General features: G+C 41.7%; 1 protein-coding gene across 1 annotated transcript in view; it reads right to left on the reverse strand.

Annotated features, from left to right (window-relative positions):
* Positions 1–19,444, reverse strand: part of vps13c (vacuolar protein sorting 13 homolog C) — a 355,084-nt gene that overhangs the window by 192,342 nt on the left and 143,298 nt on the right. The window contains exons 27-31 of the mRNA XM_068015185.1: positions 17,776–17,855; positions 16,893–16,952; positions 11,626–11,791; positions 9,535–9,651; positions 1,236–1,339 (exon numbers count right to left, since the gene is read on the reverse strand). Of these exons, the coding sequence (XP_067871286.1) occupies positions 1,236–1,339; positions 9,535–9,651; positions 11,626–11,791; positions 16,893–16,952; positions 17,776–17,855 (527 nt within the window). The remainder of the gene's footprint in view (positions 1–1,235; positions 1,340–9,534; positions 9,652–11,625; positions 11,792–16,892; positions 16,953–17,775; positions 17,856–19,444) is intronic.

A 19,444-nucleotide genomic window follows, 5' to 3' on the forward strand; every position in this document is an offset into this window, starting at 1 on the left:
AGTAAAACTCTTCTGTACCCTCTCCAAAGCCTTGCTCAAGTGTGATGCCCAGAATTGGGGGCAATACTCCAGCTGGAGCCCAACTAGTGTTTTGTATAGTTTTAACATAACTTCCTGGCTTTTGTAATCTTTATCTCAATGTATAAAGCCCAGGATCCCATACACTTTATTAACTGATTTGTTAAGCCGTCTTGCCATCTTCAAAGACTGGTGCTCAACCATCCAAAGGTGTCTCTGTTCTTGCACCACCTTAACATTGTACCATTTAGCATGCGCTATCTCTGCACATTCTTCCTGCCAAAATGCATCACTCACTTTTTTTTGCAGTGAATTTCATCTGCCATGTTTCTGCCCATTCCACCAGTTTGTCCATGCCCTCTTGAAATCTATTACCATCTTCCTCACTACACTTCCAAGTTTCATGTCATCTGCAAACTTTGAAATTGTGCCCTGTACCTGCAAGTCCAAGTCATTACTGCACACCAAAAACAGCAGTGAGCGTTGTACTGAACGATAGCTTCTATTAATAGAGCACCTGTAACGTAGTAAGCTGCCCCAAGGTGCTGCACGTTGTGAAAATCCACTGTGTACCTCCCTCCAATCCAAGAAACAGCCATTCACCACAACCCTGCTTTCTATGCCTTATCCAATTCTGTATCCATGCTGCCACTGCCCCTTTTATCCCATCAGTACAAGGAACATAACAGATCAAGGCGGCTACTTAACACCACTTTCTCAGGATGGGCAATAAATACAGCCTTCCTGGTGACACTCTCATCCAGAGAGCAAATAACAAGCAAGGAGTGGCAATTGCAGACCCACAAAAAAAAGTGAAGAGCAGATTTGGCACGTAAAAGAGAAGAGAATGGAAGCACGGATGCCCATCTGTAAACTTAACAAGCATGTGGTAAGTGCCTTACATGTTGCACAAAGTGTGAACGTATCCACTCACTCTGTATAAAGTTAAGATTAACTATTTTATACAAGAAAGAAACTTGAACAATTGCTATTGGGTACATGGTAAGGCTTCTTCTGCTTCTATGGTGCTGTATGAGGCAATAAAATACTGTATTACAGCAGGTTCTGGTTTTCCATTTCCTAACAAACAGAATTTGGCACAAATGTGCAGTTAGCTTCATGGTGCATTTCCTGCTGTACCATTTCCTGCTGTACAGCACACACATGAATTCAGATACTCACCCAAAGATGACATCAGTACATCTGTAACAAATTACCTTTTTATGTAGAGTCTTTGAGTCAACATCTGTAACAATGATATCCCGAAGTCTGGCAAAAACTTCAGTCTGCTTTGACTGCATTGAAACAGACGCATCCAAACCTGTATGATTAAAAAAAAAATTCAATAATAAATAGTAACATTCATTTGGGTGAAATGAGGTTAATAAATGGAGGCATGCATAAAATTTTGGGTCACACCCTTCATTATACATTTCAAAACTTGCATTAACACCAAGTCCTAATACAGTATGAAAGTGATAAATATAAAGAACTTGAATTTATATAGCACCTTAACACAACTGTGTGTCTGGGATGTCCCAAAGCACATCCTATTACTTTTTCCAGTGCCATCGCTGTTATGTGGGTATATGAGAGCCAATTGTGCTCAAAGGGAAACCAGCATTATTTTGCCTATTTAACAAACGGGGATAACAAATTCTCAGGAGGTCAATTATTTCATGTCGGTATAATTTTAAACTCATTTATACTCCATCCCTAAGTTTCTCAAACTTGGATTGGGAACCATTGCTGAATGAAAGTTTTCAGCAAGATGTCTTGACATATTTCCAGACATCTATAGATTCCTGCAGTGGATTTTACAACAATGGGAAACCTGGCTACTCAAAGGCTTTCTTACCAATATATATTCCACCATGCACAAAACATTGAGGGAACTGCACCCTTGATCATTTTTCTTGGTTGCAAAAAGCAAATTTTTTTTTCCAAATCACCAAAGCGATTAAACGGCCCTTGAATTCCACAAAGTGAACAGATGCCAAAAAACGTAAAATGCTTTATTCATGACATGTGCGCATCACTGGTAACACCAGCATTTACTGCCCAACCCAAACTGTACTTGAGAAGTTGGTGGTGAGCTGCCTTCTTAAACCATCGCAGTCTGTGCGGTGAAGGGACTGCCACAGTGACATCAGGTAGGGAGTCCCAGGATTTTGACTCCGTGACAATGAAGAGTCAGGATGGTGCGTGACCTGAGGTCAATACTGCCCTTGTCCTAGAGATTGAGTATTTGGGAGATGCTGTCGAAGAAGCCTTAGCAAGTTACAGCGGTGCATCTTGTCGACGGTACACATTACTGCAACTGGCAGTGGAGGGAGTGAATATTTAAAGGTGGTAAATAGGGTGGCAATCAAGCTGGCTGCTTTGTCCTGGACAGCATTAAGCTTCCTGAGCGTTGCAGGAGCTGTACTCATCCAGGCAAGTGGGATGTATTCCATCACACTTCTGAGTTGTGCCTTGTAGATGCTGGAAAGGCTTCAGCAGCTTAGGTGAGTTACTCGCTGAAGAATACGGAGTCTCTGCTGTTGTAGCTACAGTATTTAAGTGGCCAGTCCAGCACAGATTCTTGTCATTTACTTCCAAGCTATCTGATGTAGTGAAGACATTTACATTTTTGCCAAGATGGAAGACTACAACATGCACATACAACAGAGCAATTGAAACATAAAAGTTCTTAAGGGGCTTGACATGGTAGATGCTGGAAGCTTGTTTGCCCTGGCTGGGAGTCAAGAAAGAGGGGTCATAGCCTCAGAATAAGATGTTAGCCATTTAGAACTGAGAGAAAATGAAATTTCTTCCCTCAAAGGGTATTGAGCCTTTGGAATCGTCTATCCCAAAGAGCTGCGGATGCTCAGGTGTTGAGTGTATTCAAGTCAGAGATTGATCAGATTTTTTGATACTGTGGGAACTAAGGGATATGGGAATAGTGCAGGAAGGTGAATTTGACGTAAAAGATCAGCCATATTTTTGTTGAATGGTAGAGCAGGCTCAAAGGGTGAATGGCAGAGCAGGCTCAAAGGGTGAATGGCCTACTGTTGCTCCCATTTCTTATCTTCTTATACTACTTATTCATACCGCCCGCCTCAAACCGGGCAGCCCCCGGTCAATAAGGTTCTGTCCCGCCACAGTCTGCCTGCTTTAATGGGTGCTTGGAGCTCAGGGTCATTGCCCGAAAGGTGGACTGATACACCGCACCAAACAACATGAAAAAAGGAAAGAAGGTACCAGCCCTTCGCTTTGCAAGCTGGAACGTCAGAACTATGTGTCCTGGCCTATCGGAAGACCTTACACAAATCAACGATTCTCGGAAGACCGCCATCATTAACAACGAGCTCAGTAGATTCAATGTGGACATTGCAGCACTTCAGGAGACTCGCCTCCCCGCGAGTGGCTCTCTAGCAGAGCAAGACTACACCTTCTTCTGGCAGGGCAGGGATCCTGAAGAACCAAGACAGCATGGAGTGGGCTTCGCCATCAGAAACTCCTTGCTCAGCATGATAGAGCCTCCCTCAAATGGCTCAGAACGCATACTGTCCATCCGACTGCTCACCACCTCTGGTCCAGTACACCTACTCAGCATCTATGCTCCAACACTCTGCTCCGCACCTGAAGCTAAAGACCAGTTCTATGAACAACTCCATAACATCATTAGCAGCATCCCCAACACCGAACACCTATTCCTGCTGGGGGACTTTAATGCCAGGGTTGGGGCCGACCATGACTCATGGCCCTCCTGCCTTGGGCGCTATGGCGTTGGAAGGATGAATGAGAACGGGCAGAGACTGCTTGAGTTGTGTACCTATCATAACCTCTGCATCACCAACTCGTTCTTTCACACTAAACCCTGTCACCAGGTTTCATGGAGGCACCCAAGATCACGTCGTTGGCACCAGCTAGACCTCATTGTCACAAGGCGAGCCGCCTTAAACAGTGTTCAAATCACACGCAGCTTCCACAGTGCGGACTGCGACACCGACCACTCCCTGGTGTGCAGCAAGGTTAGACTCAGACCAAAGAAGTTGCATCATTCCAAGCAGAAGGGCCATCCGCGCATCAACACGAGCAGAATTTCTCACCCACAGCTGTTACAAAAATTTCTAAATTCACTTGTAACAGCCCTTCAAAACACTCCCACAGGGGATGCTGAGACCAAGTGGGCCCACATCAGAGACGCCATCTATGAGTCAGCTTTGACCACCTACGGCAAAAGTGCGAAGAGAAATGCAGACTGGTTTCAATCTCATAATGAAGAGCTGGAACCTGTCATAGCCGCTAAGCGCATTGCACTTTTGAACTACAAGAAAGCCCCCAGCGATTTAACATCCGCAGCACTTAAAGCAGCCAGAAGTACTGCACAAAGAACAGCTAGGCGTTGCGCAAACGACTACTGGCAACACCTATGCAGTCATATTCAGCTGGCCTCAGACACCGGAAACATCAGAGGAATGTATGATGGCATGAAGAGAGCTCTTGGGCCAACCATCAAGAAGATCACCCCCCTCAAATCTAAATCGGGGGACATAATCACTGACCAACGCAAACAGATGGACCGCTGGGTTGAGCACTACCTAGAACTGTACTCCAGGGAGAATGCTGTCACTGAGACTGCCCTCAATGCAGCCCAGCCTCTACCAGTCATGGATGAGCTGGACATACAGCCAACCAAATTGGAACTCAGTGATGCCATTGATTCCCTAGCCAGCGGAAAAGCCCCTGGGAAGGACAGCATTACCCCTGAAATAATCAAGAGTGCCAAGCCTGCTATACTCTCAGCACTACATGAACTGCTATGCCTGTGCTGGGACGAGGGAGCAGTACCCCAGGACATGCGCGATGCCAACATCATCACCCTCTATAAAAACAAAGGTGACCGCGGTGACTGCAACAACTACCGTGGAATCTCCCTGCTCAGCATAGTGGGGAAAGTCTTTGCTCGAGTCGCTCTGAACAGGCTCCAGAAGCTGGCCGAGCGCGTCTACCCTGAGGCACAGTGTGGCTTTCGTGCAGAGAGATCGACTATTGACATGCTGTTCTCCCTTCGTCAGATACAGGAGAAATGCCGTGAACAACAGATGCCCCTCTACATTGCTTTCATTGATCTCACCAAAGCCTTTGACCTCGTCAGCAGACGTGGTCTCTTCAGATTACTAGAAAAGATCGGATGTCCACCAAAGCTACTAAGTATCATCACCTCATTCCATGACAATATGAAAGGCACAATTCAACATGGTGGCTCCTCATCAGAGCCCTTTCCTATCCTGAGTGGTGTGAAACAGGGCTGTGTTCTCGCACCCACACTTTTTGGGATTTTCTTCTCCCTGCTGCTTTCACATGCGTTCAAATCCTCTGAAGAAGGAATTTTCCTCCACACAAGATCAGGGGGCAGGTTGTTCAACCTTGCCCGTCTAAGAGCGAAGTCCAAAGTACGGAAAGTCCTCATCAGAGAACTCCTCTTTGCTGACGATGCTGCTTTAACATCTCACACTGAAGAATGCCTGCAGAGTCTCATCGACAGGTTTGCGTCTGCCTGCAATGAATTTGGCCTAACCATCAGCCTCAAGAAAACGAACATCATGGGGCAGGATGTCAGAAATGCTCCATCCATCAATATTGGCGACCACGCTCTGGAAGTGGTTCAAGAGTTCACCTACCTAGGCTCAACTATCACCAGTAACCTGTCTCTAGATGCAGAAATCAACAAGCGCATGGGTAAGGCTTCCACTGCTATGTCCAGACTGGCCAAGAGAGTGTGGGAAAATGGCGCACTGACACGGAACACAAAAGTCCGAGTGTACCAGGCCTGTGTCCTCAGTACCTTGCTCTACGGCAGCGAGGCCTGGACAACGTATGCCAGCCAAGAGCGACGTCTCAATTCATTCCATCTTCGCTGCCTTCGGAGAATACTTGGCATCAGGTGGCAGGACTATATCTCCAACACAGAAGTCCTTGAAGCGGCCAACACCCCCAGCTTATACACACTACTGAGTCAGCGGCGCTTGAGATGGCTTGGCCATGTGAGCCGCATGGAAGATGGCAGGATCCCCAAAGACACATTGTACAGCGAGCTCGCCACTGGTATCAGACCCACCGGCCGTCCATGTCTCCGTTATAAAGACGTCTGCAAACGCGACATGAAATCGTGTGACATTGATCACAAGTTGTGGGAGTCAGTTGCCAGCATTCGCCAGAGCTGGCGGGCAGCCATAAAGACAGGGCTAAATTGTGGCGAGTCGAAGAGACTTAGTAGTTGGCAGGAAAAAAGACAGAGGCGCAAGGGGAGAGCCAACTGTGCAACAGCCCCAACAAACAAATTTCTCTGCAGCACCTGTGGAAGAGCCTGTCACTCCAGAATTGGCCTTTATAGCCACTCCAGGCGCTGCTTCACAAACCACTGACCACCTCCAGGCGCGTATCCATTGTCTCTCGAGATAAGGAGGCCCAAAAGAAGAAGAAGAATTATAGAGGTACCTCTTCAAACTTCTCAATGCAGTCTATATATTTTACCAAGTGCTGGTTTAAGGCTAATGGTTTTTCATTAGCTGGGTTTTTACTTCTGCCCCTCTTGAAGTACATTTTCTAGCTTCCCATCCTGCTGAGCCACTCCAGTACTCAATAAGCTAGTTACTACTGTAGCCAGTGTCTAATTTGCTTACTCTCTGCTCTCTTTCAGATATTTCCCACCTGGCCCAGGGGGTTCATTCATCTCCAATTCTTTTAACTCATCAAATACATTATCTTTAATATTTTCTAGTATTCCTCAGGAAATTCCCTCCCTGCTCCTGTTGGCATGACTGCTTTTCTTTCTGATCTCCACTTAATTTCTGTTATCCATTTGAAGGCCTTAATTTAAAACTTTATACTTGTTACTCTTCATTATATATTTGCTTTGCACCATTTAGTTTTAAACAAATTTTTCCTCAACTAAGTTATCTCAGCAACGATCCCTACTTAATTTCTTTCAGTTTGTCCACCATCCAATTACAGGCTGCTTTCTTCTAACCACAGGCCTCTGTCCCTGTCCTTGCTACCATCAATTGCTCAAGCTCAAACTTTGATCATATCAGGTTATTCCTCCAAGGGATAACAAATGACGGAGGCCATCCTGGTTGTCAGGTTAAGTCTTGCCGGAATTCTCCAGTGGGTTCACTAATGCATTGCATCAGGAAGCATCTTCATGCACATTTGCCAGTTCAGATCCTATCTTTACACTTCCATTTGTTTTATCCCGGTCACAAAAGAAACCATATCTAAGTGTTCTCCCTGAATCCCTCATCACTATAAATCATTCCTCTCTCCACTACGTTTGTTCTTATTCCACTAAATTATTCAGATTCCTCCTCACTTGTTCTCAGGCTCGCAGTGTTACCCAGTACTTGAAACCTATGTTACTCACTCTTCTTACTAAAATAAAAGCAAAATACTGAGGATGCTGGAAACCTGAAACAAAAACAAGAAATGCTGGAACCACTCAGCAGGTCTGAAGAAGGGTCACTGACCCGAAACGTTAACTCTGCTTCTCTTTCCACAGATGCTGCCAGACGAGCTGAGTGGTTCCAGCATTTCTTGTTTTTATTTCACTCTTCTTACCACTATCTGTATCTTAAATCAACTGTTGCCCGAACAGCTACTTTTTGCTTTTTCATGCTGATGCCTGCACTAAGCAACTTTTTTTGTTGCAACATGAACCACTCCTACCATTCCTTCCATCACCCCCATAGTTTGTTAACAAGCCCCACGGCAGTGGTCCACTGCTATCACACCTATTTATATTTTACAATGCACACAACTCACTGTGCACATTGCCAGCTTTCTTCACTTCCATTTTCTCTTCCACTTAAGAATTTGTTTCAACAACTGAAGCATGAATATCTGCGAACCAGTTTTAAGCAACTTGATCTAATAAGTGTCGATAAATTATTCTAATCCCCAAGTCCCTTTAGCCAACCGCGTTTAATCTGTTTTTCTTCTGTTCAAATTGACAGTGTTGTTCAACCTAGTGTTAACTTAGCAAAAAAAAATTACAAGCATAGTAGAAAATTGGAGCAACATTTTCACAGTAAACCTTGAGGTCCAATCTCAAAAGTATTACTTCCTTCCACAGAGAAGTCTGACCAGTGAGAGCTTGTGCTCTGCAATTGTCTGCTTCATTCTCAATGCACGAAAAGGAGCAAGATCTACACGTGTTTTACGACTGCATAAGTCAGGCAAAGTTTTTGTAAGCACTGTCTGCTGAGTTAACAAACAGGAGCAGGCGTAGGCCATTCGGCCCTTTGAGCCTGCTCCCCCATTTAATACAATCATGATTGATTGGATACCTCAACTCTATCTTCCCACACTATCTCATCGCTTAATTCCCTTTGTATCCAAAAAGTCTAGTTATCTCTGTCTTGAATATATTCAACGACTGAGCATTCACAGCTACCTAGAGTAGAGAATTCCAAACATTCACAATTATTTGTAGTGAAGAAACTTCTCCTCCTTCTCAAGGATAGTTGACTCAATGGTACAGCTGGTTACGAACTATATAAATCACAAATGTTCCCAGGTTTGATCCATAGACTCCACTGAGTTAGTTGATCTCAGTGATGGTAAAGGTACTATAAGTAGACTCAATGGGCATTGGTTAGGGACAGGAAAGTCGCTATATGTACCCATTGCCGATCTCTACCAGCAACCTTGGCATCAAGTGCCTGTTCAGGAAATGATGAAAGAACCCAGCAGATAGACACTGAGCGGACAGCAGTAAGGACAAGATGTGAGACAAGAAATGGAGTTAACAGGACAGGAAACTTCAGTCAATGTGATAGCAAAGTTCAACTGTGAAAGTAGGTGGTGGAAGAAAGAAGGGAAATAACGCTAAGAAAATTTGACAATGTGATTTTTGGACAATAATTCCTCTGTCATTGGTAAAAATAAGGGACAATGAGATGATGTCAGATAAGCTGGTACAAGGAGCAGGAAATGAGACTGTTATACTTGTGGGAATAATCAACGTGAAAGTTACTGAAATGTACTAGAAGCATCTTGCTTGGAAACTGAAGGAAAGGTTGTGCTATGGGCTGCTATCAACCTTGGCAAAAAAAGAGATCCTGAGTAGGATGTTGGGCACGAAGGAGTGGTTGGCAGGTGATGCCTATGGAAAGGTGTTTGACTATTGTATAATTTCAGCCAGTTAACATAGTTTTTAAAAAAATAGATTCTATTCACTACTTAATAATGAAAGTACATGTATTTTAGAAATTAGGTTCCCAAACAATTTAAGTATTTCAAGTGACACTTCTGCAATTTAGTTTTTTCTTAAAAAATTGGAAATAAATCAGAATCAAAGTTGTTTCTGGAACAAAGCAGATGATTCTGCTGGCCTATGTTACAGGTCAGCATTCCAATGCAAACAAAAATGACAGCAGTCAAATCCTATGAGGAGGTTTGTAAACTCGAAGAGTGACAAAGAAGAATGAATAAAACACAGTGCTGGCTCTCACTCAGCACAAGTCTTACCTTGTACTCTAATGTCTGCAATACTGCACTTCTCATCACACACAGCCACATTAAATGCATTCATCACAGCAAACATCTTGAAATCAACCAAATCAGCATCTCTGGAGCTTTTCAAAACTGTCAAAAAGAGTTCAAGATATTAAGATGACTTCTCAATAGCTACAAATCAAAATTATGCAATGGTACGAATACTTCAGATAAAAAGTTATTTCTTCAAGTACTGTTGGGAATAGGTGAACATATAATTTACAGATATTTGTTATTTGACTCTAGATTCAATTCCACGCACAATATGGAAAATGTGATCTGAGATAAATTGGGGCAGATATCAAAATAAAGATTTGTTAAAGAGATCATCATATTATTTTCACAGGGATAGAAAGGTACCTCAGTGGCTGGTGAAAGTTTGCCTCTGATTTTCTTTTGTTGCAAGATTATTACAGGTATTAAAATAAGGAGCACAGTTTGTTGTCTGACAAGCTAGAATTATTGATAGGCCCCAACTCTTGCTGGGTCTGAGACAGGAAAGGAATAATTCTGTGGTACAATATTGTTAATGAACACTAACTTTGGAGGGAACTCAAAATGAAGGTAGGTGAAAATGATCTATATGTATTCTGACATTCATTCCTGTAGCTGACAGAAATAGTTGAGCAATATAAGACACTGTTTATATATTTTAAAGTAGTCAGAAACCCTTCAAGGAGAATACTTTGAAATAACTTGGTTTGCCTCTTATTGTTTACACTTCCATGAGGAGAGTCTGGGCACATGACATTGTTCTACAGGTTCAATTCCCAGCACTTTCATTGTTCAACACTCGCATCAGCCGAACACGACACACACAAAGACGAAAATGCTGACATTTCCATCCTTTAAAAAGGGCTATGAAAATATCAACCCTCAACGGGAGGATGTCCGCCTTGTGATGATTTTTTTTTGTTTCTTTTTTAAAGTTGCATGTATGCTGGTATTGTACAAGCAAATTGATACTCAAGAAGTTGCAGCAGTATTAGTTGGTGCTTTAGCTGTTACACCACTCTACATACTTTCTGATCACATCATAGAGTCCCAGTGGAATCTGGTGGCCCAGAAATTAAAATTGAAGGAGGAGCTGCCAGCCAGCTGAACATTTTCATCACACAGGAACTCATCTAATGACGAGTTAAGACTAGGCAAGGATCAAAGATAGTTTGCAAACTCACCTCATTTTCCCAGCTAGTTTGCACATCACAATTATTTCATTTGAAAAAGAAACCCAATTTTAAAATTGGTCTCTAGCGTGCACATATGCCATTAGGCCTGAAAATGTCTCCACAGAGGTATCACACTTTCAAAACCCAGTCAATTGAGGGGATAAAGGTTCAAATATAACCACTTAAGTATTAACTTTACTCAAAACCTGGACAAAATATTAACTCAAAACTGCAGCAAAAAATAGTGCTAATGAAGTCAAGTCACAAGAAAGAACTAACTTGTATTTATATTATGTTTTTCATATTCGCCAGATGGCCGAAATGTTTCACATCCAATGATTAACTTCTGAAGTGCATCCACTGTTAAACAGGGAAATGCAAACAGGGCTATGCTATGATGCTCTCTCCAGCCCACAGGGAAAACATGCCCCCTCTGACTGCCCCAGATCACAAGCAAAGTATCTACCCAAGCACCAGTGCCCTAGAACTACCTCAACATGTTATAACCTCCAGAAAAGGGGAGAAGATTAGAGATTATCCTCAGGAGAGAAAAGCACATATTAAAATTAAAATAATTAAAATAAACATCTCAATAGTGATCCAAAGCAAATTCCCTTTTGCAACATTTTTGAGGTAAATTGAGGTACACTGATTCTGGTGGTCTTGGACTTTGTTACCCATAAAGACGACAAAAATGGCATTTTAGCATTTTAAATCAAACTGGATTAAACTATGGAATGCCAGCTAAAATATTATCCGCCATTAGAAAGGAGAAGGGAATCTGGAAAGCACAGCTTGGCTAATTCTGATTTCTCTCTACATTTATAAAAGGACTTGCATTGAGTATGTTCAATAAAAAACAATCCCAACATTAAGTTCTGCCAATGCCACGTACCTGTTTTTGTAGGAACCCCTTTATCTTGGTCCTGCTTTTGCGCCTTTGCTTCATGATCCTTATCAATAGAGCCCATGTTCCCTGATGGGACAACTGTTGTCAGGAAATTGATAGTTGAAAGTAAAGCTTTTGTATGCAGAAGAAAATTAAGTGAAGAAAATGTGACCTGTAGATAAACAAAATAAAAATATGACCCACTCTATTTACTGATGATTATAACTGATTACAGCAATGCACTGCAATCAAACTTTAGATTTTGGAACATATGGATGCACATTTGCTTTCTGCTTTTTGCAATTATTTTTGTAATCTACAGACTTGGTCAAATATATTCATGTCACTCGTACAAAAACATTAAAAGCCACAATCAGAGGAGAATATATAACTATCATTCTCGTGAGCCATTCTGTGAAACTGCTACTGAAGATCTTTAAAAAAAATTAAAAAGGGAAGTGCATTTGCAACCAGGAGAGAAACTGTTATTTTAGAACCAGAAAAGAAACAGAGACAGATGTCAGGTTCGCAGCAGCTCCCCAGGGTAGTGGCAATAGAAATGAAGACAGAAATGTATTTATACTTCACAGTTAGGAGTTAGAACTGTTGGGAAAGAAAAGAGAACCATTAGGAATCTTTACTGAGCACAAGCAACAGCAGTAAAGCTCAATACTGATTTAGCAAAACGAATCAGTAATTAAACAAGCATGTGTTATATCAAAATCATTTAATCATACATTCAATTCATTATTAATTAGTCTGGTTGAAGTTGCATTTAAAATTTAAACATTAGGAGGTGCACCAGTAATAAAGCACAAACATCTGATGGGACAGAGATTACAAGGGATAGTTGAGAAGTGAAATCAGAAAAAATGAAATACGGAATGAAAAAATACTACGTCCTTCCTACATTCTTTTGTTGCAGCTGCTTTTTAAGTGGAGCTTACCGCAGGGTGACTGGCCTCCCATTAGGGCCATCTCTCAAATGGAGAGACAGTAAGACGAAAAAATATTAAACTGTGCAGATCTAAAATTCAACATCCATCACCTCTCCGAAGAAAACACTGGGCTGTTTGATATACTCAGAACCCAAGCTGACTGCCATCATCATAATTCACTGCCCCAGGCTGAAAACAATAAAGACAGCATCTCACCATGTTGCCAGCCTTAGCTAGGCGAGTTCGTTTGGGGAGTTTTGCATTGAAAAAAAATTTGAAGGAAAAGACCAATGAAAATATTTCCTTTAGGCATGGTATAAGCATATTTTTTATAATGCAATCTCAGGATGTGGGTGCCACCGGCAAAACCAGCAGTTTTTGTCCATCCCTAGTTGCTCTCGAGAAGGTGTTAGTGGATCTTCTTGAACTGCGGCAGTCTATGCAAAGGTACATCGACAATATGGTTAGGAAGGATATTCCAGGAATTTGATCATCAGATTCCTGTCAATGTAGCCATGGTACACCAGTAGTGGAGGTGGTCAACATTTAAGCTAGTGGATGAGGCATCCACAAAGTGGACTGCTTTGTCCTGGAGGTGTCAATGTTCTTCAAAGTAGTGTCAGTTAATGTAGACAGTACTATACCACAATCCTGGGCTTTGCAGATTGCGGAGAGATTTTGGCGAGTCTGGCAAGTCACTCACCACAGCATACCTCTAACAGCTCAGACACTGATGTTACTGATCCAATTCAGTTTCTGCTCAATGACAATCCATAGGATGTTGATCCCAAGAATTAATTTAAAAAAGATGCCCATACCACGCAGGAAGGAAGTATTTTCAGTGGTCTTCTCTTTTATTGATTTCATTTTTTTCAAAGCAATGGTAATTTGGTAATGGCAATGCCACTGACTAACATGGGGAGGTATGCGGTTAGGCCCTTGTTGGAGTTGGAGGGAAAGTCACTAATGAAGCAGCTGAAGATGGTTGGGCCGAGGGCATAACCATGAGGAGCTGCTGCAACCATGTCCTGGGACTGAGATGATTGGCTTCCAACAACCACAACCATCTACCTTTGTGTTCGATACAACTCCAACCAGTGGAGAGTTTCCCCTGATTCCCATTGACTTCAATTTTGTGAGGGTTCTTTGATGCCACATTTGGTCAAATGCTGCCTTGATGTCAAGGGCAGTCACTCTCACCTCACTTCTGGAATTCAACTCTTTTGTCCATGTTTGGACCAAGGCTGTAATGAAGTCTGGAGCAGAGTATTCCTGGCGGAACCCAAAATGGGCAGCGAGCAGATTAGTAAGTGCCATTTTCCAGCACAGCTCACATTTCCTTCCATTGCTAAACTAAGGATCAGAAGCAGATGGATGGCTAGGTAAATCCTTCCTTAAAATGTGACCAAACTGCACAAGAGTATTCGAATGTGGTTTCACCAATGCCCTGTATAACTGCAGCATAACATCCTTACTTTTATTTTCAATTCCTTGCGTAATAAAGGACAGCATTCCATGAACCTTCTTTATTACTAGCTGTAGCTGCAGACTAACTTTTTGTGACTCGAGCATTAGAACACCTAGATCCCTCTGCACCTCGGAATTCTGCATTCGTTCGGTTTAAAAAAATAACTCTGCTTTTTTATTCTTCCTGCCAAAGTGAACAACTTCACATTTTCCCACATTATACTCCATCTGCCAGATTTTTGCCCACTCAATCAACCTATATCAGTCTGCAACCTCATGTTCTCTTCACAACATACTTTCCTACCTATCTATGTCTCATCTGCAAATTCAGCTACCATGCTATCGCTTCCCTCATCTAAGTCAATGATATAAATTGTAAAATGTTGAGGCCCCAGCACAGACCCGAGGGACTCTACTCGTCAAATCCTGCCAATCAGAAAAGGACCCATTTATGCATACTCTGTTTTCCGTCAGCCAGCCAATCTTCCATCCATGCTAATATGTTACCTCCAACACCATGAGCTCCTACTTTGCGCAATAACCTTTTATGTGGCACCTTGTCAAATGCCTTCTGAAAATCCAAGTACAGTATGTCAACAGGTTCCCCTTCATCCAAAGCGCATGTCACTCCTTCAAAGAACTACAATAAATTGGTTAAACAGGATTTCCCTTTCACAAAACCATGCTGACTATTCCCAATTACCTTGAGTTTTTCTAAGTCCCCACGACAGACATAAAGCTAACTGGCCTATAGTTACCAGTTTTCTGCCTCTCCCACTTCTTTCCAGTCTGATGGAACCTCTCCAGAATCTAGCAAATTTTGAAAAATTACCAACGCATCTACTACCTCATTAGCCACCTCTTTTAAGACCCCAGGATGAAGTCCATCAGGACCCGACGACTTGTCAGCCCGCAGCTCCGTCTGTTTGTTCAGTGGTGCCTGGTGATTGTAATTTCACCAAGTTACGCTCTTCCTTCCACCTCCTGATTTAGCAATGCTAATTCATCAATGGAGGGAGGGTGGTAGGTGGGAATCCTTACTTGCGTTTGATCTGATGACATGACACTTAATGGGGTCAGGAGTCAATGTTGAGGACTCCTCCAAACTGCATAGCACGATGTCCCCGCTTCTGGCATGTCTGCCCAGACGGTGGGACAGGATACCCTCAGGTATAGTGATGAAGGAGTCTGGGATATTGGCTGAAAGGTAGTATTCTGAATATGACTGTGTCAGACTGTTGCTTGACTAGTACATGGGACAGGTCTCCCAACTTTTGCATCTATCCCCAGATGGTAATGAGAAGGACTTTGTAGCATCAACTGGGCTGTGTGAAACTTCATCCTGTTCCAAGTTGAAGAAGTTTCATTCAATAACAATGAAGGAACACAGCTTTTCAGTTCAACAAGCAGCCACACAAACACAGTTACACATGCCTTTGAGACCATGAAACAAGTAAGGATTTTGACAAATATGATTAAGAGGTGATATTAAGGTATCACAAGTATCACAGCCGAAAGGCACACTGGCTTCTTTCTTCAATTAAAATGGGTTTGCTCTAATCAATTTGGAATTATGAACAATGTTAATCCTTTAATCATAAAAATTGAAATGATTCCCCACTAACTGCATACAGCAAAACTACACTTAAAAATGTGACTTCCAAGCCATAACATTATATAACTTTGGAGTGGTATTGCAATGATTACTTGGGTACTGATTAGTGCTGAGCAGCATATACATTTCAGTTGATAACACAAGGTTTAACACGTGCAGTTAGTCTTGTAGCATCTGATCATTTTCAACCGAACAGCTACTGAAATTATTTGAATCACTTGGCAGCAGGAGATGAAGAGGACCGCATCAGATAGATGTTGCTCCTCCTTGGAAATTCATGCAGGAGTTTTCAAACAAACTTATCTTCAACATCACAAAATTGGATCAAAATGAAGAATTTTGCAGCAAATCACATCAAGTCGATACTTGGAACTTTAAATGCAACAAGATCATTGCTTGGTGTAGGGTAGGGTATTTAAGGATTTAATAATGAAATGCAAAGACATTTTATTGGAAGGAGAGTGCTGTAAATGTCAAAGCTTGAAAAATTACATGAAAAACTTTTTCCCTTAAACAAACACAACAGAAAGTATCCTTAATGTTATTGTAATCTCACACAGCAAACGTCATTATCCTAAAGATAACTAAGCCAAATTCCATCTCTTTGTTTAATTTGAGAGTTCATAGTACAAATGACCTCATTCTGTGCTGTATCTTCCAGGAATCTGTTTTTTGTATGAACAGATCAAATACTATCCCTTTGTATGGTCTGTGAGCTCACAGAACTGATTTTCATTGACCATACAAAGGGATGGCATTTCATCTGGTTACTGAGCTCATGCCACTAATGTATTATACATGAAAATAAATGCCATCCTTTTGTCCTGAATTCAATTAAAATGATTAATTTAACCACTATTCTGATTTAACCTACAAAGGTTAGGACATCACTCCCTATGACATCTGCTATTCAAACAGATTGCATTTACACTGTGGGTTAAGAAATTAAGACAAATGCCCTTCAACAACTCTAAAATACTTCAATGTTACGTCACCAAAAAATGAAATGGGTTGACATTTCCTTTTATTTAAAAAAAAAATAAAGTTTTATGGGGGGGGGGGGGGGGGTTTGCACTAGAAAAATCCATTTCATTGTGAATAAAGCTCATTAGCCTAGATTTCGAAGTGTCAATCTTAACGGCTTTTATTAATTAACAAATTTTGCAAGGACTTGCTATTTAAACCGTGTCCTCCAGCTGGCCATCATGTTTGCAAGCTAGTTTCAAAAAAGAGTTTTGACAATAAGTGTTTACCTTGAGCATTTGTTCAGTGCTGTCGTAATTCATTTTAAAATGAGGTCCATTTTTATCAGCCTGAAAAAAAAAAATTTAAGTTAATTTTACTTCAGTACTTACATAATAAATAGCAAATGCTGACTATGAACATAAGGAACATAAAGGGTTGTATTTATTTAGCGCTTTTCATGACCACCCGACGTCCCAAAGCGCTTTACAGCCAATGAAGCATAGCCACTGTTGTAATGTATGAAACAGGGCAGCCAATTTGCACACAGCAAGACCCCACAAACAACAATGTGATAATGACCAGATAGTCTGATCACAACGATGTTGATTTAGGAATAAATATTGACTGGACATTGGAGAGAACTCCCCTGCTCTCCTTCAAAATAGTGCCACAGGATCTTGTACAGCCACTCGAGCAGGCAGACAGAGCCTCAGTTTATTTTATTTTATTTATTTAGAGATACAGCACTGAACCAGGCCCTTCGGCCCACCGAATCTGTGCCGACCAACAACCACCCATTTATACTAACCCTACACTAACCCCATATTCTCTACCACATCCCCACCATTCTCCTACCACCTATCTACACTAGGGGCAATTTACAATGGCCAATTTACCTATCAACCTGCCAGTCTTTTGGAGGTGGAAGGAAACCGGAGCGCCAAGTTTAATGTCTCTTCCAAAAGATAGCACTTCTGACAGTGCAGCACTCCCTCAGTACTGCAATGGATCGTCAGCCTGGATTTCTCTACTCAAGCCCTGGAGTGGAACTGAAACCTGGAACCTTGTGACTCAGAGGAGAGCGTGCTACAGCTGACTTTCTGTGTAAAAATATACTTGTAACTGATTGAAACCACAACAGAGGCCAAGTTTGATGAAATAAAAAATAACCTTAATATATTCCACTTTCAGAAGATCTGAACCTCCGGTATCCGTACAACTGATCAAATGCAGCTTCTGATTTTGGTAATCTGAAGAACACAAAACCACCAAATTCAGTTTTAGCGTATATTGTTCATACACATCATTTATTAATGGAAGGCTGTGGCACTTGCTCAACACCAATCTTTTTCCCACACACATCTACTTAATTAAACCACGTGTGAAGTTCTTATATTGGTTCCTAACAGGCCCTAAACCAACCAATCCAAGTAATATTTCAAACTGGTTTTGCTTCCATCTTTCTTCCCCACTACAGACAGCTCATACAACTAAAAGCATTACAAGTTACACAATTCTGAAAAAAAAAATAACTGAAATGCTAGAAATGACTGCAAAATGTTACTGTGTGGATCATGCCACTCATTCCAAACACTGCAGGTTAAGCTCAGAGTTCCACAGCCTGAAACTTCACCTGGGCTTTGGGAGTTCCAGTCCTGTTAGCAATTGTACGTAAGGGATGAATCATGGAATTAGTGGTATCCAACCTTTCCCTGTGCAACTAAAAAACCCAGAGTGCACCACAACTCACATTATAGAACAGTCAAACAAAACTGCTCAGCATTATCAGAATGATACCAGGCATAAGGAACTTCAAGGCAGAGATCGATAGCTTTTTAAAGACTCTAAGTGAATCAAGGGATATGAGGATCAGACGGCAAAAGTGGAGTCGAGGTCAAATATCAGCCCATGATCTTAATAAATGGCACAGCAGGAACAAAGGGCTGAATGGCCTGCTCCTACTCCTATTTCTTATCTAATATTATATTCTTCAGTTATATGAAGAGATTTGGATTTTAAAAAAAGTTAAGGGAAGGCCCAATCGAGGTAGTCAAAGTTATGAAGTGTTTCCTCTAGCAAATTGATTTAAAATAACTGGCAAAAGAACTAGGAGGGAAAATCAGGAGTAACTTTTTCCATACAGGGTTATGATGATCTGGAACATGTAACCTGAAGGGAAAGTGGAATCAGATTCCATAGGAACTTTCAAAAAGGCAACTGACATGCACTTGACTACTGATTTGCAAGGATATGGGGAAATATTGGGATGTGAGACTAAGTTGGACAGCTCTTTCAAACAGCCAGCATGGGCGCAACGGGCTGAACTGTCTCCTTCTGTGCTGCAAAATTCTATGACTTGTTAACGCTGGACGATGCCGGATAGAGCGCGGAAAATGGCTCAAGGCTACATGAAGCATTTTTGGTGATTGTACTAACACCTCTTTTCACTGTTTGGTATCTCCCTGGACTACAACAGCAACTAAAATGTTGGGTGAAGCAAATGTAGCCAGGCTTCTGTCAATACTGTGTGAAGCATCAGTCAAGATCCTCGCTGAACAGCCACCTAAGCCCCTCAGATTTTCCTTCCTTTTGCTCTCCACTGCCAAGGAAGTCCGCAATCTTCACTTGGAACAACCTGACAGCAATGCAGCCAAGGCAAAGAATTCAGCAATGTAAAGAAGTGAACCAAAACTTCACCATTCCATAGCATGACAAATCACTACTTGAACACCATATGCTACCACATCATGTTATAATCATGCACACACTAGGTTAAGAAGTATTCAACGTTTATATATTCAAGTTACGTAGTTAAATTAGGATACTTAAGCTTTTCAGA

This window comes from Heterodontus francisci, chromosome 35 (genome assembly GCF_036365525.1).
Source record: "Heterodontus francisci isolate sHetFra1 chromosome 35, sHetFra1.hap1, whole genome shotgun sequence".
NCBI lineage: Eukaryota > Metazoa > Chordata > Chondrichthyes > Heterodontiformes > Heterodontidae > Heterodontus > Heterodontus francisci.